The 23,232-nt window shown below is 31.9% G+C and overlaps 1 protein-coding gene and 1 pseudogene across 1 annotated transcript; both read right to left on the bottom strand.

Moving 5' to 3' along the window:
* Positions 1-1,200: 1,200 nt before the first annotated feature.
* On the bottom strand, positions 1,201-2,383 carry LOC105792116 (IRK-interacting protein-like; annotated as a pseudogene).
* Positions 2,384-2,497: 114 nt separating this feature from the next.
* On the bottom strand, positions 2,498-4,330 carry LOC105792115 (UDP-glucuronate 4-epimerase 5). The gene has a single exon (XM_012620521.2). It carries the CDS (start codon positions 4,187-4,189, stop codon positions 2,888-2,890), a length of 1,302 nt encoding a protein of 433 aa, XP_012475975.1. The 5' UTR covers positions 4,190-4,330; the 3' UTR covers positions 2,498-2,887.
* Positions 4,331-23,232: the final 18,902 nt, after the last annotated feature.

Below are 23,232 nucleotides of genomic sequence, written 5' to 3'. Positions count from 1 at the left end.
TTTTAATCTTGAGTTAAAAAATATATTTGAGAGTATTTACTCAAACACTTGGTGTACGTTACTTTCTTGTAGCTTTCCAAGCATTTTTGTTACTTCTTCACTTTTAAGTTACTTCTGGGAGGATTTTTACTTTTTCGAGACTTAAATTAACTTAAATAAATTTAAAACAAAAAAAAATCGCTAAAAACTGTGTAAATTACGAAACTAAAATTCTAACCGTAAGAATCGATTCTAAGAATTTTTCAACATTAATCCTTTGCTATTGCTATTTTTTTATTTATTTATAGAAATAAGGTGTAACCAAGATGGCAGAGGCCCACCCCAATTGAGATGTATAAATTAAAACTGCAATGGACAGACCCAAAGTTGCAGCAGGCTCAAAGCCAGAGAGTAAAACAACAAACATGTCTGAAGTAGCGAATAATCAAAACTCATGGTATCTACACTTTTGCCCTGCAAACTTCATTTTCATTCCTACACACAATTACACATTATTTTCCCACTCAAAATAAAGATACCTTCACCTTATGTAGTTACTGCTAAAAGACTTCTTTTTATTTCTTGAACCTTTTTGGGATTAGAAATATGTTAAACAGAATCTTAAATTAAAAGTTAAATCTTTTTGGTTTAAATTTGATATTTTTTTATGTCTCAATTATTTTTTCAACTTAAGCCTTTAATTTGGTAATTATTCACACATTAAAACTTAAATTTTTTTGTCTAATTTGACCATTGAAAATTCTAAAGTTTAAGTCTTAATGTAGAAATAATTACCAAATTCATGCTCTAATGTTGTAATAATTGTCAAATTTAGGGAGTAATTTAGAAAAAAATAGAAGCGGAAACAATTGCATAATCTAAACCTTAATGTGAGAAGAATTATCAAATTTAAAACTTATTCAAACTAAAAAAATTCAGACTCCAATATAAAAAAAATACCAAATTCAAACCTAATAATAATCTAACCCTTAAATTAATATACTGAAAAAATTGAGTTTAATTCGGGTTTAAATTAAGTTGTAACCAACACTAGTGCATGGGGAGAAGGGAATTTGGCAACCAAATTGCTCATATAATAACCCAATAAAAACTAGAAGATCCAAAAATCCTTCACAAGGTAAGCATTCATTTCTACATGTGATAAGTTTATCCACATTTCCAAATTGGCAAAAAAATTTAAATTAAATGAAGACAATGATAAACAAGAAAATGCCAAATCTTTATTTGTGTGGGGAAAAATATACATCATCTCTACCCCAAAAACCAAAAAGATAAGTCTTGATAAATACCCAATTTGCACATATAAATTAGCACCAAAATATTACAAAGTGCAAAAGTAATCAAAGGGGTTTCACTTTTGAGTTCTAACCAATACCTACTTAAATTTAAACACTATGGAGATGATGAGGTTAAACCCTTATCAATTAAACTACCATCCACATTGTTGGAGTACCTGCAAATGACTTTGCACTTGACTACATTGCCATAGACATAGAACCCTGGTGTGATCATGATCCGTACCACGCTTGGAACCAATTTCTTGGCTCTTTCTCCATCCATGTCCTCCATGTATACTGAATCAAACCTTACCCCTTTATCCACCCTGAAGATTGGTAAACCAGGATGCACCGAGTTGGCCAAAAGGTGAACCAACCACACACTCTTTGAGGCACCGAAAAAGGCTTGTAGCAATGGTTCAGGCCAAGCTCGGTTCCAACCCAACATAGCCACAATTTCATTCATTTTCCTGTCACAAAACTTGCTGAACTCCTCACTGAAATGCCTTGTTCCCTTATTCAGAACTTCCTCCCATGTTAGACCTTGTAATTCATTGAATGACTTGTAATTAGCTTCACAACGATCAATGGGGTTTCAATATTTGGTTCACCGCGTTCTTTTCAAACCGGTTGATTCAAAATCTTCAAAAAAAAGCTTTGTTCAACAAAGCTTCGAGGTAAAGGAGAAGGCTTCTGGGGTTTTTCGAGTGAGAAATCTTCTTATCATAAGGCTGTAAAAGCACAGATATTCTCTCATAAACTTTGCTACCCATGTGCCTTAATTGCATGGTGAGTGATCTACTTAAAAGCCTGGTTGAAGACCTGGATTCAGATACAGAAGCCAAGAATTGTTGAATCACTTTCTCATAAGCTCCAATAACTCCATCTTGTTTCTTCACTTGATGAATATTATGTGTTTGACCCATTCTATAAGGAGAGTTGCTGTTACATTCATCTAGACCAGACTTCAAACTGTGACAATATACATCAAGCTTGTTAAGCTTCTTTTCAAGTTCAGCCATGGAACATTTTAACCTCGAAGCTTCCATTAATGCTTCATCTCTCTTCCTTGTAGCTTGAATAAGGATTTGAGACAACATAACCATTCTAAAGGCCAAGTAAATAATACAGCCAAAACAAACAAATTAAGACATCATACATCTTCAAGATCTTCCAACCAAAACTGGCAGGCAAAACCAGGGGAATTCGATAGACAAATATCATTTAAAAGCACATTGCAGCGGTTGCAATTTTATTGAAATAACTGTATGGTTGAGAAAACAAAATGAACCAGCAATCAGAACATCTTTTCGATCCATCAGTCATGAACTGTACAATGCTTAAAACTGCTAAAAGAAGCTTCCAAGAGAAAAGGAAGCAACATGTGGAATAAAAACTAAAATGCTGCTAGCTTCCCATCACTACGAATTGGGAAGAGATGACCACCCTACAGGCAAAGCAGAACAGTACCCCTACTTGCATGATTATATCAAGCATACAATGAAGTAAATGCTCAATAAACCACAAAATGAACACAATAGAGAAGTAATCAATATGAACTAAAATGAGAGAAATAATAAATAATAATAAAAAAAAAGATTGAGAAAGTTTCACCAAGAACTCTTCTTCTTTGACCCCGAATAAAAACTGAGGTACCATCTCACAAACTTCTTCAACCCTGCCTCCAAATCAGTCGTTGGCTTGTAACCGAGCTCCGTCATTGCTAAGGTAATATTGGCGTGTGTAAACTCCACATCCCCATTTCTTGGTAGTGGCACTACTTTCTTCTTAGCCTTCACCTTTAAAATCTTCTCCAATATACTAACCAGCCTACTCACAGGTACAGGCGAAGTATTCCCCAAATTAAAAATCCTCAATTGTGCAGGCTCTCTCTTCTTTCCCCCACTCCCTGTACTCTTCTTTGCCGTATCCAATGCTCCCAAACACCCTTTCACTATATCATCAATATAGGTAAAATCTCTAGCCACACTACCCTTATCTGGTGATTCATATACAGTGATCGTTTTACCTTTCATTATATCTTTAGTGAAAAAGAAATATGCCATATCGGGCCGGCCCCAAGGACCATAAACCGTGAAAAATCGCAATCCAGTTATTGAAAGTCCATAAATATGATTATAAGTATGCGCAATTTCCTCACCGGCTTTCTTTGTAGCAGCATATAAACTAGCAGGTTGATCAGTTCTATCTTTCTCTGAAAATGGCACTTTAGAATTCAAGCCGTAGACCGAACTTGAAGAAGCCCAGATAATCGCCGGTTGAGGGTTGGCCAATTTCGACACTTCCAGTAAGTTCACAAATCCAGCAATGTTACTATGAACATAAGATCCTGGGTTTTGCATAGCGTAACGAACACCTGCCTGGGCTGCTAAATGCATTACGTGAGTAAACAAAACGGCATCGAGCAGTTGTTGGAGAAGACCCTTGTCGTTGATGTCGCCTTCGACTATAAAAACCCCAGCTTTTTCGAGGATCTTCTGGCGAGCCCTTTTCAGGGTTGGATCATAGTAATGGTTAAAGTTGTCAAGGCCAAGGACACCGTCTCCACGGCGTTTAAGAGCGAGGGAAACATGGGTTCCGACAAAACCGGCGGCGCCAGTCACAAGGACGGTGTGACCGGTAGTATAGCGAGGACGGGCCGATTTGCGGATTAGCTTGTGGGAAAGAGAGAGCGGGGTGTGGTGGGACCCAGTAGAGAGGTGGCGGCGCGGCGATGGTGGGGAAGAAGGGGAGGAAAGTAGGAGGAGGAAGATAAGGAGGACGGAAAGGAAAAGGGTGGAATAAAGGGTTAGTTTGGAAAGAGAGGAAGATGCGGCGGCGGAGTGGAAACGGAAAGCTTTGTCGGGTTTGTGTTTGCCAGGAGTGGATGGAATGTTGTCAAGGTGTGACATTTGGAACAATACAAGATAGGATTTTAGGATTAGGGTTCAGATTTGTGGTGGTGGCGGCGGCGGTGGAGGAAGAGGAGGAGGAGAAAGAAAGGAAAGGTTCCGTATAAAGGTAGAAGACTGGTTGTCATTTTCAAGAATGGGGAATTTGTGGGGTTTATAAGGGTTTGGTTGAACTATTGGTGGGGTATAATCCATCATTATCATTTGGAGAGGGAAATTTACCATACCAAGTTACGATTGCGATGCGTTTTAGTGCGTTGACTTGCTTTTTTCTTCTTTCATCTCTTTAATTTAAATTCAAATTCTAACTGAAATTAAAATTGAAAATATTTTAGATTAGGATTTTTAAATTTATATATTTGAAATGTTATTTATGATAAATAATTGCAAATTTAATTTTGTTTGGTAAAAGGAAACTGAAAGTAGGTATTGGTTATTTATGTTATTCACTTATAGTTATAGTTGTAAGAGGTAGGTATTTGAATTATTTGAGTTTCAAGTTTATTTTATGTGAGTTTCAGTTTGATAGATTGGTTTTAGTCTGAATTATTTTCATTCTTAGTTTATTTGTGCTTTATATTAATTTAGTTATACTTTGTAGTTGATTGGACATATATTTGTAATTGTATTGTATTTATATTATAAATGTAACACCTCTAATCCGTATCCACCGCCGGAATAGAGTTACAGAGCATTACCAGAGACAGAACTTTCAAACATTTCATATCATATAATATTCATGTCAAAAACCAATCAAAATCATACATAATAAGGCATTTATATATATACAGAAAAATATACCAAAACACAAGCTAAAGCATATGGCTACAAACCACATCACCATGACCAACATTAACCAAAATAACATGCCTTTATAACCCAAATTAAACAACTGAAAGTACCCAATGGATAGTGTGATATAACTCCGACAAGTTTCCAACCCGAACGAGCTTCCGAATCACTATTAAACACGGATAATAACACAGAGTAAGCATTTAAGCTTAGTAAGTTCGTATAACATAGAATTTAACTTACCATTTATCACAATTTAAATAATTAAACATAGCATATCCCAACTCAATTTGGCCAAAAGCCTAAACACATATTCACCAACATGTTAGCCATGTAAAGTACATATAATATCCAATACACATGGATGAACTCAACCATTATTCAAATTTTATATACATGTATCATACATTTCATATATCAATATATCATGTAACATCATTTCCATGTACTTCATGTAAATACCTGTAGTAGTTCATATCGAACTCATATATTCTCGTAACAGAACTGTGTCAGTTGAACCATTTAGAATATCGTTGGATACTCGGGTAGCACACACAAGTTGTACTGAACTGTAATCCGTCAATTCCTGTACATGTATGCTCATATGAGCTCTGAATCGGTATGCTCTTACGAGCTGTAAACGGTAAGCTCCTCTGAGTTGAATAACCATAAGCTCAGATGAGCTAAATATCGGTAAGCTCAGATGAGCTAAATATCGGTAAGCTCTCTCGAGCTGAGAATTGGTAACGCTAATGACATGTCATTTGTATCCTATGAATTCCTATGGTTCAAATGGGACTCGGTAATTGTCGTATGTCGTCAGATATACGATCGGTATTCATTCATGGAAATTACACAATTCAAAAACATATAATTCAATTTGAAATACATAAAATGTACAATTTAATTACACGAACTTACCTCGACGAGGGTACGTAGATACAGAGGCAACTAATCCGAGATTTTCTCTTTGCCTCGATCTAACTTGGCACGACGTCTGACATGATCTATATGGATAAATTTAACCCAATTCAATAAATTTCACATTCAACTTAGTCCAACATGTAATTTTTGCAAAATTACCATTTTGCCCATATACTTTTATTCTTTACAATTTAGTCCCTAGGCACGTAAAATGAAATTCATTCAATTTTACCCCTACCGAAGCCTATTCGAACTATATACATGCTTATAGAAGCCCACATATTTCACAAATTTACAAATTTAACCATGAATTTATCACAATTTTACTAAAAATTCCTTAACAACAATTGTTTATCCAATAACAACCATTCATTTTCTATCATCAAACATCAAAACTCAAGCATTCTCATCAATGGAAAGACCCTAATACTTTATCAATTTTACAAATTAGTCCCTAGGCTAGCTAGATTAAGCTACCTAATTATTAAAAACGGAACAAAAATCGTACCTAATTGGACAATGAAAGCTTGGCTGAACCTAGGTCTCCAAAAATGGTTTCTTCTCTTTGAAGTTTCGGGTGAAGAAACAAATTAAAGATGATAACTTTTAATTTGTTTTAGTTATTATATCATTGTTAACTAATTTACTTAATTAACCTTTTAATTTCAACCAAATTTCAATAATGTCAAACCAATATCTTCCACTAACTCATTAATAGGCTATTTACCATATAAGGATCTCCAGTTTTAAGTTCTATAGCAATTTAATACTTTTAACTATTAGAACTTAACTTTTTCATTTTATGCGATTTAGTCCTTTTTATCAAATTGAGCATGTAAACGGTAAAATTTCTTAACAAAAATTTTAAACGGTAATGTTGTCATGCTGTAGACCATAAAATAATAATAAAATAAATTTTTTTACCTCAGATTTATGGTTCCAAAACTACTGTTTTAATTTCACTGAAAACGGGCTGTTACAATAAACTCTTAAAAAAGTTAAATGTTGATGTATCATCTACGTGGCAATCCACGTATATGTCACATTAGTAAATTTAATAAATGTTACCTTTTCCATCTATTTTGGAGGTGATTTGATAAAAAAATCAAGTTCAATGGCTAAAAAAGGCAAAAAATTAAAAAGAGAGCTAAAATGACTTTTTGTAAAATTATAGGGCCAAAAAAGTCATCATGCCAAAAATTAAATACCAGAGAAAGTATTAAATAAAGTAAAATAAAAGAAAAGAAAATAATATCAACATAATACATAAAAATATTAATATAATTATTAAGTTTTTAGTTGAGTTGACATCACAAGTTAATAAAAATTTCAACCAAAACCTCATTAGTTTTATACATATTTTTTCAATCATATTGAGTATGTCATAATTTAATATAAATTATTAATATGATAAAAATTACATATTAAAATTTAACTTGAAATAATGTACATGAATCGTAAAAGAATTTACTACTACCATAAATGGTCAATTTGGATGGTTGATAAAATTAAAACGACTTATACGAAAAATAGGTACTTAAAACTCTGTAACTTTTCCATTTAGGTAATAAAGTGTGTCTTTTTTTTTTGTCAAAGTAGATACCTAAAGATTTATTTTTTTACCACTTTAGTTACCAACCGTTAACTCTTGTTAAAACCCTTTGAATAACTCAAATTATGACGAGTGACATTTTTAATTAAATGAAATAATTAAATTTAATATTAAAGTAATGTTTGGAAAGCCATTTAGTAATTGGATCTGAGCATAATTACTTGTAGCTACGTAAGGGTGGCATGTTTGGGTAACTATTATAATGGGTGGATCCCATCGAATTGGGTATAATCGGAGAACCTCAATTACACCCAAATCCAATTTTAAAAAATAATTCTTATGCAAATTATACAAATTATATTATAAGCATTAATACGTATGAATGTTTGAGGTAGTTATGATAAAATTTTTCTTATATTATAAATCTTAAAAATTCATATTATAAAAATAATTCACGTATTTTGTAAAGTTATAAAAAATATTATTTAAATTCTAAAATATTTTTAAGAAAAAATTATTATAAAAATAAATTACATGTTATAAAAGTGTTATAATATATTTATTTATAAAAGTTATGACCAAATATGGACATAACTTATAATGTATTTATTTATAAAAAGTTATGATCAAGTATAGACATAACTCATATACAAGCTATATATTATAAAAATAATATATTTATTCATAAAAAATTTATAATTTTCTATCATAATTTATTTATAAAAAAATAACTTTTTAAAGTTATGAAAAAAATTATTTATGAGAAGTAATATGAAAGTTTTACACAATTTATAAAACATTTTTATAAAGGTTATATATTATGATTTTTATATTATTTTTAATTAATTTACATATTATAAAAAGAATATAACATAACATAAGTCTTTCTCCAAATTAAGTTTATATAAATTTTATAATTAAAACTATAAATTATTCATATAGTGAGTCTAAATATTACAAGTTCGATGCTAATTATGTAAATAGAAAAGATTTTCTTTCACCATATTGTGGGGTATGGTACAATTTGAGAGAATAGTACCAAACACAAACACCATAAATAGCTCACGAGATATTTAATTTGAAACATTAAAGGTTTTAAAATGTGGTTGAGAATATATTTGTTGTTTTTAAAAAATACTTCTCATTTTAATATAATGACCTTAGATATTACATATTTCATAACTTAGGTGGAATAGAGATGATTGATATTTTGTAGAGTACATGGAAGAAAGAAATCTTGATAATTTTAATGATGTAGATTTAAAATCCAGATGATGATGAACTCGATTAAGGATCAACAGATGATGATAAGGAGCATATGTTAAAAATTAAAGAAGGAAAAACTTAACAAATATGCGTAGAACAAAATAAAATTTTATATGGATTATTAAAATTGAATCATCAACTACTTTTTAGACTAACAAAATACATTATAAAGATTTTATTTTAATTTTGTTACTTGCTTAAAATTATTTTTATTATACTAATAAATTTTTATAGTAATCAATACTTTTAAAAATATATATAAAATATATAATTGTGTAATTACGATTAATACTACTAAACACACCTAGAAAATTATAGATCTTTTAATTAGAAGAGAGTATAATTAATACTCAAATAATTAGACTTTAATTCAATAATCTGTGTTGTGGAAATAGACTTTAAGTAAAAGTTAAATTAAATTAAAAATAAAACCCATAAAATGATGGCTTTCTTTTCTGTCATTGATTTCCTTTTCCTGGTTTATTTTAATAGCAGGGAAGATGAGAGTTTATTTTAATATTGAAAATGAGGGTTTGTTTTAATGTGAGACATTTGGACTAGATCAGTTTATATAAAAAATTGTAGAGATTTCTTTGCAGAGAAGATGAAGATGGGATGAGAGAGATTGAGAAATAAATTCTTTTATTTTTAATTTAATTTTGTTGAATCTTAATCTTAAATATTTTTCTTTAATTAAAATGGCACATGTAATAATTTTAAATATTTATATGAATTGAGTTTTAACTTAATTGGTATCATTATTATTGTTATAATAAAAAAAGACGAGTTAGAAATGTGATTGAGTATTCAGATTAAATCAAATTTTGGGATTATAAATAGTAATAATAATTGTATAAAAGATTTAGAAATTGTTGAAGCTGTATGATATTACTTGAGATGCGATTAAACCAACAAAATGTTGAATCTTAATGAAATGTAGATCCAATTACATCCAAAGACCCTAAGTAAATAACAACATTTTTCTACAATCCCAATGCTGTAGCAATTTACTAAGTAGGGTAATTATAAATAAGAAATCTCTATAGTGGTGCTTTAATTTTGAATAATTTTAAATTGAATGATTAATATTAATTACTAAATCCTTTCACAAAAAAATAATAGTAAATCATCCCTAACTTTATGGCCAGAACAATAAATTTGGAGAATTATTTGGCAATTAAGAAATAAAAATTTGAAGAATAAATATCAAATTTACTCATACACATCAGTATAAAGTGTGATTTGTTATATAAATTTTGTTTTGATCTAATTATATATAAAATTTTAATTTTGATTCAATTGTACATATTTAAAGAAATAATTATATTAATTTATTTGATATTAGATTAAATAATTATTTATGTATGTAATATATAAATGCAAAATGGTGATAATGTTGTTAGTGATTTGTAAATTTTAAATTAAATCAAAATTTGATGTATAAAATTGTATAAAATTAAAGTTTAGATATGACATTACGAAGTTCAAGTGTAATTTTGATATTTACAGAAAAAATGAAAAATGAACATGTTTTTTTATTAGGCTAGTGTAACCAGCTTCTTGAAGATTGAATCCAATAGATCGTGATCTTGCTTGCTAGTTTTGGCTAACAGATGAGAAGTAAAAGTATAATAAAAACCTTTGTATTAGGAGATAAATTATATTTTGTCCTCCACTTAAAAAATAGGTAAATTATTTCCTATAATTAGATCAAAGAGCAAAAAGGAGAGCAAATTGATCCCTTTTGTTAAAAATTTCCTCCATTTGTAAAGTTAAAACCTGACATAGTTGATGGAATAATCAGGAAGTGATACGTGATGTGCCACGTGTACCTCACACTGACGTACAAGAACCAATTTTTAATAGTAGAAATGGATGTAATTTTCAATAGAATGACCAATTTGATATTTGATCTTACTTATAAAATTTATTTTACCCATTTTTTGAGTAAAAAAAATACAATCTAATTTCTAATACAAGAATTTTCACCGAAAACATGATAGTTGGTGGAAGCAAACTTGATGATACTTAAATGGTAATTACAATGCAAAATTGTAATTATTTAGGGCGTGCAATTCAAATCTTATGTATTATAATGTCCGGAAAAAGACTGTCTTACAGCTTTATTCGAACAATCTAATGGTAATTACAAGCTTGTACAGCTTGTAAGAGAGAATAATAAGGTAAGAACAATATTCTTTTCAGTTGAAACAGTGAAAAGAAAACTTGGAAAGGCGGCAAGGGAGGGTGTTGAAAGAATGAAGCTAGTAAGGTATCTTGTTTTGTAATTTAAGGTAGAATGTCTGGAATTTGGGAGTTGTTGATCACTGGGAACCAACCACCAAACTCTCATCATGAGCATTGCAGTTGAATTCAAACCATGAAAAGGTGTTTTCTTTATACTTTGCTTCTCTTCACAACATTACTTTCTATTCTTTTCTTTTGTAAGTGAAGCATGTTTTTACTTTAATACGCCACCACTTGAATTGCTAATAAAATCATGTATTAACACAATATGATAAGTCTGCGAATAGAAGGCGACTGAATTTGCCCACTAAATGAAGCATTTTAATGCTCAAACATGTAATTGCCATGTGCTACCTATATTTGTCGAATTTTTAATCTTGATTCAAATGGTAGTTGTTATATCGTTAGGTCAAATTCTGTTGTTAGCCTTGTACTATACGTAAGTTGTAGATTTAGTCTCTATTATCCAAATTAATTATTTTCAGCCCATATATTTTTTAAATTTTAAAAATTTAGTTGTGACCCAATCAGTAACCATTAAATCCATTAACTATAATGACATAAATTTTTTGAGTATTATGCAAAAGTAACAAGTGACTTGACATTACACATATAATAATATGTTTGTTGCATAAAATTTTGGAAATAAAATAATTAAACTCAATGAATTTAAAAGTTATCATTTGGGTCAAAATTGAAATTTCAAAATTTAAAAGTATAGAATATCAAAATGACCAAATTAACATATAAGGGTTAAATCTACAAGTTAGACTAGTATGCTTAGTTTATATAACATTAAGTGGCATATGACAGTAAATTTTGTAGGGTGAAGTAATTCAATAATTTTAAAAATTATCTCCTCCTACTATTGCTTTCTTCCGTTTCCCTTTAACCTTCTTTTTACCCTTACCATCGTTTCTCCTCCTTTACTAGCAAAATAATGTTGACCAAGGTTTTCCCTTGGATCTTCCCTTGGGGAGATTTTCTCAAGTCATAGATACTTGTGTTTTTCGGATCCTTTGTGCTCCGTTTTCTTGAGTCACCTTTGACTTGTTTTTGGTTGATTTGTTCTTAGCATCTACACATTTTTTGTTTCAGGTCAACAATGACGTTTCCATCGCCACTAGAGAAAGGACTTGGAAAGGGACTCTACAATTCAAGGTGGCTTGGTTGCTTTGAATGTTGTTTGCCTATGTTTTGACGATTCATGTTCATTCGTGGTCTAGCATGACTTCTGCTTTGCTATTTTCTTATAGTCATGGAGGCATGTCCCAAGTGTAGTGTGCTCTTTTCTGGTATGACTTGACTTTCAGTCAAGCGTTCATACCATGTTGTTGGTGTATTTTCTAAAGGGCTTTCCATTGTTTCTGGGATCCTACGAATTCTTTTCTTTGTTATGAATTTACAATCAATGAAATCTTTCTTTTGAACAAAAAAAATGTTATAAGAAGATTTACGAACTCTGGTAGTGGTTCGCGACGAAATGTGCAAGTGTAAACAATCGTTATCAAGTAATAAGTAAGTAAAAAAGTTCGTCTCCACAGTGACTGTATTTGCTAATAAAAAAAATTTAAAGTTAAGAATTTACAAGTTGGTAAATAAAACACAATAATTTGGGGTGATAGATATTAAAATTAATTAACTAAATGCAAATTACCCTATATGATAAAATATAATGTAATGAAATGGTTTTAGCAACAATTTCACAAGTTTTAACAAATATAACATGAATGAGCTAGAACAACTACAACACTTGATACAATTCATTCTTCATCATGTTTAACAATGTTCGAAAAATTCCATAGCAACTCGATCATTTATTAACTTGGAATCTCATATAAGTTCTTTTGAAGTCTTATACTTAGAAAAATACGTATATTTCTATGTCCATATTTAAATAAAGATTTCTTAGATTTTATGTGAAGTAACAAGGATGGATCAGTTTAAAATAATTTAATCACATAAATTCTAAAGTTATGCAAGGTAATAAGTTCTCTTAGATTATTACAAACCTTTAATTTATCCCGATTAGGATATAATTTAAGCATGCACCTTCCATTTATCACGTCCTTTAGCACCATCGATTAGGATTAAGCAACTAATTTTAATGTATCCAAACATGTTTTAATGCATGAATAATATGAATGATTTTAATTGGAAGCATGAACAACTGAGACACAAAACAACATAAACATGAATAGAATGAATTTAATCAAATCATTGCAATTATTCTAGCTAAAATAAATTTGAGTCATCATTATTAATGGAAAATTTTTTAAACAATTTGCAATCATGTTTGAACAACTAAGAACTAGTGAAATGATAAAGGAAGAAGAAGCTCTTCGATGAGTTCGGCGATTCCCTATAGATTGATCGTGGTGGCTTCCTCCAATTCTTGTGGTTGCTCCTTCGCAAATTGCTCCTCAATATGGCCAACCAGGAGAGGTTTTTCTCAAGGAAATGCTTGCTAAAGAAAGGGAAAAATGGAGAGCTTAAGCGTGGAAGAGAGTAGAGAAAGATGAGAGAATATTGTGAGTTGAGGGATGTGTGGAATGAATGAGATTGAAGGATGATGGATGCTTTTTATACTTGAAAGGAGGCTTGGAATTTGCTAAAAATAGCTTGCATATCCTTTGTATTTCTCCCTTATTTGGCTGGCCATGAATTGTGGGATGAAGGTTGAGTGGTTGCTTGATTCATGCTTGATTTCATGCATGAATCATGCAAGGGGTTAGACGGCAATCAAGGTATTAGTTGGGGGTTGATTTGTGATTTTTCATACATCCGAAGACATTCATTTTAATTATTCCAAACTTAATTTGGGTTGCTCTTGATGTCTTGCCGAATTGGGGCTTCTTTCCCCTTATTGGACGGTTTTGGCAACCAATTGAAAAGAATTTTAATTCTCTTCAGAAACCATCTTCAAACTGAGTCAAAACAATATATCTAAGCCCAATTCATCTTTTTTGCCGTCCAAAGTATTGGGTAATCATCTCACTTATATGTTTCTTCAATTATTCCCAACATTGAGTAATTTAATGGTCCATATTGCAACAATTTAACAAAGAAATTATCATGTAGCATAATCCAAGGAAATTACGTAAAATTAACACCTAATTATGTAAAATTACAAACTTTACTTAAATTACACCCAATGTCTCAATATGAACCAAAATTACATAATTAGCTATCCAAATGCTCGGATTTGCATGAATTCTAAGTAAAAGGTTTTAGAAAAGTTTATATAATTTAGCCTTATCGGTAGCTACTTATTTTCCGAAAATAACTTTTGATATGATAGATATGATCAATGGATTTAAAATTATAAATTTTAAATATATAAAGAAATTTTGAGTATTTTCTAGATTTTGAGATAACTTTTGTATATATAAATACAATTAAAGGTATAATCACGAATAGAAGTACAAATAGTACAAATTCTAATAATTATCACCATAATTAACTATTATAATGTGGGATCAAACTGATATTTGAAATAATGTTCTAAGTTAGATAAGAATGAATTTAGATAAACTCACACATGATAATATTTAAACTAAAATAAAAATCTAGACTAGAACTTATGCACCATGGGACTCAAACTTAGGATCTCGTTGTTCTAGAGCCTCAACCTTGTGATTAAGCCAGAGCTTCTTTAGCTAGGATAACTAGCTCTTAAAGTAACATGGGTAGCAAATATTTATTTTCTTAATTCATTAAATAATATATTATTGCTTCATATATTAATATAAATTAATATTATTCAAAAATTTTAACATAATTAAAATATATTAACTATTTTGATAATTAATATTGCAAAAATAAAAAAGATACTATTAGAAATATTGAGATATTCCAAAAGAATCAAATCCAACATTCTTTAAGAATAACCTTAAGATCATCCATTATAAGCCATTATATTTTATTGGCTTAGTAAGAACCAAGTTAAGAGGGTAAACTCGTGCACATGAGAATTGGGCTCAAAAGGCTAGCGTAGTGTAAATCAATGGATTTCCCCCTACACTTGATATGTTATAGTGTCTGAACCCTTTTGTTTATATACTTTTTTATTGAATTTTTGATAGTCCAAGAAAAGTTATTTATTTAACCAGTAACACTTATATTTAGCTAAGCTAAAAATAGTTTAATTGATTGAAACCATATTTAGCCAAGTCTAAATTTGTGGAACTATTTTAAAATTATTTTTGACTAAGTCAAATCCACTTTTTACTCAACTTACCTTTGTGATTTTTAGCGAGTTGAAGTCTTATAAATATCTTGGTTCACTTTCATAATATACACACCTTAAAAACTTTATCCTTCTCCTCTCGCTCGTCCTCTCTATTCTTTTGAGATTGGTGAGTATTTTTTTTTTGTTGTGATTTATTGTTGATTCCTGCTCTCGTTTTATAACAAAAGAGCTTGTTGAATCCTGTGAGATATGTTACATGATGAAATATCTTTAAGAGCAATGTCTAACACGCCTCAAGTTATTCAACTCATATTTTTATTCGTTAATTTGGTGAAATATTTGCTAACAATCAATCTTAAAGATATCTTTGTACTTAGATGTATGCATTGACGATGCCCATGTTCGTTGCTATTATTTTCGTAATGTTGTTTGTATAATTTTTCCATGAACATTCCATGTGCCTATTTTTACTATCGTCTTGCTGCTCATATCCTAATGGTATTGATATATATGTTGTTCGAGATTCTCATGCACTAATAATAGGTATAAAAAAAGGTGCGATCTAAATACTTTTGAAAGGCTAGAGTTGGTTTAATTTTGAAAAAAAAATACTAATCGCATGTGAAGTGTTATTTCTATAGTTAATTGTTTGAATGAATTATGAATCCATGATTTTATGTTGCATGAATTGATTTATTATTATTGAAAAATTAGTAGGCCTTAAATTAGAGTTTGATAAAGTGAAACTTTTAATGTAATAATAGCATGAATTTACTTTTGACTTGGTTAATATTAATTTCACCTTTAATACGGGTTGGGCCAAACCCAAGTTTAGAGACTAAAGTTTTAATAGTGAGATATTAAATTGAAGATTGGGTTTAACTTGAGATTTCTTTAATAATTGGACTCAGTTGTTAAAGTTATATTAAATTGTAACTATGATGAGAATTTCTTGTTTACCATGTTATCAAATTTGAATATGTAAGTTTAATTTATTTACTTTTAAACATACTTTAAATTGTATGTCAATATATATGTGAGTTGAATTTATTTTAAACATGATTTATAGCGAATATATATTTTTGATTTGTTACAAGCCTAAAATAAAATTTTAAGAAAAATGGAAAAAATGAAAAATTATTTTGTGTATGGCAAATCCATAACTAGTTGTTGAAAAAAGTGTAATAGTATGAAAGTGCATGTCTAAAAATAATTTTAACTAGGTTAGTGTATGTTCCACCAGTTATTCTGTAAATTATGTCTCATTCTTTTTAGTTTTGATTCATAGTCCAAAATGCACCAGGGTTAATGCATTATAACTAAATAGAAGGTACTCAACAAAGTTTTATCTTTAGTTCTTTTGAAATATGTGGGGGTTGTTGGAAATATTGGGACATTTCAAAAGAATCAAATCCCTTATTTTTTAAGAAATCATGATACCCTTATTTATAAGACCATTGAATTTTATTAGGCTAATAAGAACCAAGTTGAGAGGATGGACTTGTGCACACGAGAACTAGGCCCAAAAGACCAATGTAGTGTAAATTGGTAGATTTCCCCTGTGTGTGATATGTTGCGGCATCTAAGCCCTTTTGTTTTGTACTTTTTTTAACTAAAATTTTGAGAGTCAAGAAAAGTAAATTACTTATATGGTAACACTTATATTTAGTCAAGCTAAAAATAACTTAATTGATTGATGTTATATCTAGCAAAGACCATATTTGTCAAACCATTTTTAAACTAAATTAGGCTAAGTCAAAATCACTTTTTACTCAACTTACCTTTGCTATTTTTAGCCAATTGAAGTCTTATAAATACCTTGGTTCATTTTCATAATATACACACTTCAAAAACTTTATCCTTTTCCTTTCGTTCATCCTTTCCATCCTTTTAAGATTGCTAAGTATTTTTTTTTTGTTGTGATCTATTATTGATTCTTGCTCCTTTTTATAATGATAGAGCTTGTTGAACCCTAGGAATATGCTACATATAGAAACATCCTTAAAATAGTGGCTAACTCATATTTTCAATTTGTAAACTTGGTACGATATTTGTTAATAGCTTCAAACCCTACTTAAAAGTTTAGAAATAATGATGAAATGTTAACTCTTTTTCTTAATGCAATGGTAAGTCTAAGTTTTATATTATGAAATGAAATACAAGTAAAAGTATAAATCGAAATTGAATATTTAAATTTGTTAAAAATATAATTCTATTTCATATAATTTTTTGATAGAAACTGACGATTTTCATTTCCCATTAAAGCACAATGTGCATGTATAACAACTATATCTTTTTTAGTGGACAAAACCGACGGTGGCTGCCCCTAATTAATGAGTAAAACAAAAAGCAAAGAAACACCATAACAAAACAGTCTAGCATAATCCAAAACAAAATTAGAAAAATCAAATAAAATGAAACGACCCTATTTCCTAACTAGCAGCGTCCATCTCCATGAAAATCGTTCATCAGTCCATCGTCCTGCTTCCCTCAGATTGTTAACATCAAAGAAACGATGAACCCTTGTAATTCTCGACCTTCGAAGTCCTCATAATCCTCCTTTCTCCTATGTAATCAGTTTAGTCACAACAAGCTCTTCTATCCCTTTCAGCTTTTTCCTCTACCCTCACTGACGCCTCTTCAATCCAATAGGTAGACGACGACAACTCCCTTCCTTCTTCCACCATTGCATGTGCCGTCCGGTTCACCGATCTAGATGCAAATCTAAAAGTAATTTATTCAAACCTCCTTGATATCTCCTTTATAGCTTTATTGACACAACAACACTTGATCTATCTTCTTCTAATGACTGGGCTTTCTTCACAATTGTCAGGGAGTGTCCCTCCACCACCAATTTTCGGAACCCTAAATCTTCAGCCACAGTTAAATCTTGAAGATAGACTCGTGCCTCTGTCGTAGTTGGATTTGCCACATGTTCATTCGGATACGTGCATGCCAACTTAACCTCGCCCTTACTAGGACGTGTTCCTATCACCGATCCGAAGCTAGTTCACTCTTGCTCGCTGCTCCAAAACAACTTTTCTTTATCAGCTTTCATGTTCAGTGCCAACTTAACCTCTTCCAATTCTTCTAAGTTTTCTTAAATTGGTTCAGTCGAATTTAAGTTTGGCAAACGTATATTTAACGAGTTTGACATTTGCCTTCTACCAACATAGATTCGTCCCATTTCCTTCTTCAAAACCACCCCCAGCTTTTCTAACTTCACGGAAATTTCATTGGAGTTCGCCTCCCAAAAGTTCTTTACTTGTTGCTCACAACTCTCTTCAATTATCCAATTTGCATTGAATTTAAACCACACCTTACCTCTGGCCGATCTATCTCTCCTGTTATCCCCCAAGTCAATCGCAATCAGATAGTGATCGAAAAAGGCATGTGGTAGATGCTTCACAGAATATCCTGAAAATAACTCCCACCAAGCCGAATTCACCACTCCCCTATCAAGCATTTCTCTAACGTTATTTTCCAGTAATCGCCCCCTCTCTCACGCGAACCATTGCCCCATGAATCCCAAATCACTAAGCTCACATTCCTCCAACATTTCCCGAAACCACGTCATGTTCCTCTCACTTTGCAATCGACCCCTCTTTTTTTCAAATGAAAACATAATTTCATTAAAGTCACCCATTACCAGCCATAACAAACTTTGATCTCTCCCTAATCTCTTCAACAGATCTCATGATTCCTTTCTTCTATGTTCCTCAGATGACTCATAGAAACCTGTTAACCTCCAAGACGACAAACCATTCCCCTCGTGTATCTCTACATCAATGTGACTAGAAGAAAAACTCCTAAACTGAACCACACAATCACTTCTCCATCCCAACGACAATCCCCCTCTCGACCCATACACTCCTACGTCTATACCATTAACATATCCACATTTCCTTTGGACTTGCTCCATTCTCCTTGCACTCAACTTTGTCTCTATTAGAAACAAAATTTGGGGTTGTACATGTCTCAACTTGTTCTTGAGACGATTAATCGCTCGTGGATGCTCCAACCCACGATCGTTCCAACTTAGGGCTTTCATTGCATTCGATTGGCCTACTTTCCAACAGCCACCGATATATCAGATTCCTCATTCACCACATCAATAAAACCAGAACCAGGTAATTTTCCTTCCTGCGCCCGTTGCCTCTTCTTCCCATCCACCTGCTTAATTGGGCTATCCTCTGAATTAGAGCCCATATCCATTTTCCCAATATTTACCTGTCCAGTCATAACTCCTTCCCCATTTCATCCATTCAGATAAAGACTAGGAGTTTGGATATCACCAAAAAGCCTTCCATCCGCACGCCCATCCACATCCATACCCAGCGAATTACAACCTACTTGTCTAACGCCTGAAAAATCCTCTCAAAGCCACCTACTGCTCACCATAGCCTCCTTTCTTGGTGGCACTCTTAATGAAGCATCCCGACCAGATTCCACTTTTTGAACCCCGATTGTCATCCTCACTGGAAAGAATCCCTCACCATGACCTAACTTTCCACACAGAAAACAAAATAACGTTAATCTCTCATAGTGAAAGTAGGCTTACCCCTCTCGATTCTGATCCAAGGACAGTTTCTTGTTTCACTTCAAAGGCATTCTCACATCAATTTTAACCCAGATTTGCATATACCTCCTAATTCCTCTAGTCACCAATGAGGAATCATATTGAACAAACTGACCGATAGAATTCCCAAACTGGCGTGCCAGACCCTCCGAAATCACTTCCATCGGGAGATTATGAATTTGCAACCAGAATTGTATGTAAATTAGTGGTACTTGTAACGGATCTTCCCCTGGTCCCATTGGATGGAATATAATAAGATGCCTATTAAATGACCAAGGCATGCCCTCTATTACCCTCTTTATATCAACTTCATAATGGAATATGAACAAAAGCCTCTTTTCCCCGATATCAGTGATTGAAACTCCTCCCAACGGATGCCATAAATTAGCCCAAGTCCTTCTCATAGAAGGGAAATGAACCATACTATCCGTCAAGACTCTTCCCACCAAACACAATCTATAATCCTCCTTTACCCTTCCGAATCCTCTTGAAACTGTATTGACACCTCCTCCTCATCCGCAAGATTCATATCATCGGTCTCCCTAAACCCAACCAAGCCAACAGCGAAAATCAAAGAAACGTGCTCTATGAGTAGACAAGAGAAATGCACTATTTTAGCAGACGAAAGAGCTCGGTAGTATTATCTTCAAAAGAAGAGTTTGGTATCATATAATTAATATTTATGAGTATTGCTCAAAATTTTTAATATAATTAAAATATATATAACTATTTTAATAATTATACTTAAAGTGAATAGTAGTAAAATGTGGTGTTGCTTGGAGCCTAATCTCGCCTTTCTTTGCAACAAGAGCCCAATCGTTAGTAGGATGCATAAAAGCCAATAAGGGAGTTGTTAAATGGGTGAAAGAAGGGAAAATTTACTCAATAATAGCATCTAATCTACAGTTGATTGATTAATGAAAAATGAATTATTTTATACAACTTTTATCTACTGGAAATGGTGTGTACCCAACCATTATGACATGTCCGCTCCTCTTATTTCCACGTGAGTAGTTCACGCCTAATTCTCTCACCCTTCCCTTGAAAATTTGAATGCTAAAAAGTTAAATAATAAAATATAAAAATGTTTCATTGGTCTACTTCTTTTGCAACCAATTCATTCCTTACTAAAATTAAAAAATGCGAGGAAATAACATATTTTTTTTCTAAAATTCGCTTACATTTTGGGAGGATTTTTGTATCAAATATTTTCCTCCGCCCCATATAAGAACAAGGAAAAATGCACTAATAATTCATTTCCTAATGCCCCAGAATTATAGGTGGTTTCCTTGATCATGGCGATCCTCTGTTATGGGCATTCATATGAAGTTGAAGTGAAGTAACTAGATGAGTTTGGATTTGAATCCAGGAGACTATTAAAGTTGGGAAAGGATATAAATAGGAGAATCTCAGTACCCTATGCATTACCCCATATGGAGAAAGACGCCGTCCTTACAATACGTTATCGCAACAGACAAATAAAATAGGATTCTATTTTAACTTTTTCCGTATTTTAAGGCTTAGGATTTAATAAAATAATATTTAGGGTTTAGAATATCTATAATGTAAGACTGGAACCACAAAATTACTAAATTTATATTTAAAAAAAATAGTCAAACGATAATGGTACCAGAAAGCACTTGATAGATATGTAGTATCGTTTTATTTAAATTTTTCATAAGTTGTTTATTTCATGTGAAACAAGTACTCTTTTATATTTTCCTTTTGTCTTATTATTTTGGGTAAACTATAAAAATAATCACTTTTGTTTGTTTTAGGTTACATTTTAGTCACTTACGTTATCATTTTGTTACGAAATGGTCACTTTACCATTAAACTCCATTACCTTCCTAACAGCAGTCCTACGTGGTAGTTCAAATGAGTTTTAGATGCCAACTGGGATGTCCAGTTGCTGGGATAAAAATAGGTTTTTTATTAAATAAATTTGGTTTGGGTTGCCACGTAGGACCTCCGTTAGGGAGATAACAGAGCTTAATGGTAGAGTGACCACTTCGTAACAAAACGATAACGTAAGAGACTAAAACATAACATTTCAAACATAAGTGACTAAAATGTAACCTGAAACAAACAAAAGTAACTATTTTTATAGTTTACCCTATTATTATACATGAAGTTGTAAACGGATGGGAGAGATTTTTAGAAAAGTAAAAAAATATTTACCATATAAGATTTCAAAAATTATTTTTTAATCACTACTATTAAATGTGTTTATTACACTACACCAAAACAGGTTTTTAACGGCGTTTTTTTAGGCCTTTAGAAGCGCCGCTAAAAGTATTTGCAAACGCCACTATCGACAACGTCGCTAACATTTGCGGCGTTTTTAGAAATAAGCGTCGCTAAAGATCATGACCTTTAGCGGCGCTTTTCCCAAAAACGCCGCTAAAGAACAAGAACTTTAACGGCGCTTTTCATAAAAACGCCGCTAAAGAACAAGAACTTTAACGGCGCTTTCCATAAAAACGTCGCTAAAGAACAAGACCTTTAGCGGCGCTTTCCCCGAAAATGCCGCTAAAGAACAAGACTTTTAGCGGCGTGTTTAGAGAAAGCGCCACTAAAGGTCACGAAAAATAAAAAAATTATTATAAAAACACCACAAGTTATTATAAAAAAATTATTATAAACGACACTTTCCACAAATATTACCAGATTTATGAGATCATACATAAAAAGATAATTTCTTTAAAAGATACAGTCTTCAAATTACGATTTTAAATCTTAGATTTCACTACACCAAAACAGGCTTTTAGCGGCATCTTTTGTGGCGTTTGATAGACAAACGCTGCTAAAAATCAACCATTAGCGGCGCTAATCCTAAAACGCCACAAAAACCTGAACATCTAGTGGCGTTTTCTACAAAACGCCGTAAAAGAACATCATTAGTGGCGTTTATATGTAAGCGCCGCAAAATACCTTAACCAAAACGCAGCGTTTAATTTTGAGGTATATTAGTATTAGTGGCGTTTACGGGAAAACGCCGCTAAAGAATAGTATTAGCGGCGTATTACAAAAAGCGCCGCCAATATCTTAACCAAAACGCACCGTTTGGTCTTGAGTTGGATTAGAGTTAGTGGCATTTATTAAAAAACGCCGCAAAATATTGGGATATAGCGGCGTTTTGAGAGAAATGCCGGTAGAGATAAGAAATCTGAGGAAAAAATTTCAGCAAAACTGTACCGTTTTAATTTTTCCTATTATTGCTTTAGTGGCGCCAAGAAAAACGCCATACAAAGATACTGGATTCGCGGTACGTTGTTAACTATAAGTAACTAATTTGCGGCGTTTCCTTTATAAACGTCGGAACAAAAATAAGCAAAACGGCTCCGTTTTGTTTCATTATATTGCTTTAGTGGCGCTTGGTAGTAAAAGCCGCAATAGGTCTGGAATTAGCGGCGCTTCATCGAAAACGCCGCAAATATTTCGGCAAGATGCTTTTCTTGTTTGGTGGAATGTTCATTAAAACGACGCCA

Source organism: Gossypium raimondii, chromosome 8, assembly GCF_025698545.1.
Source record: "Gossypium raimondii isolate GPD5lz chromosome 8, ASM2569854v1, whole genome shotgun sequence".
In the NCBI taxonomy this organism is placed as follows: Eukaryota; Viridiplantae; Streptophyta; class Magnoliopsida; order Malvales; family Malvaceae; genus Gossypium; species Gossypium raimondii.
This window is presented reverse-complemented; position numbering and strand designations above follow the sequence as displayed.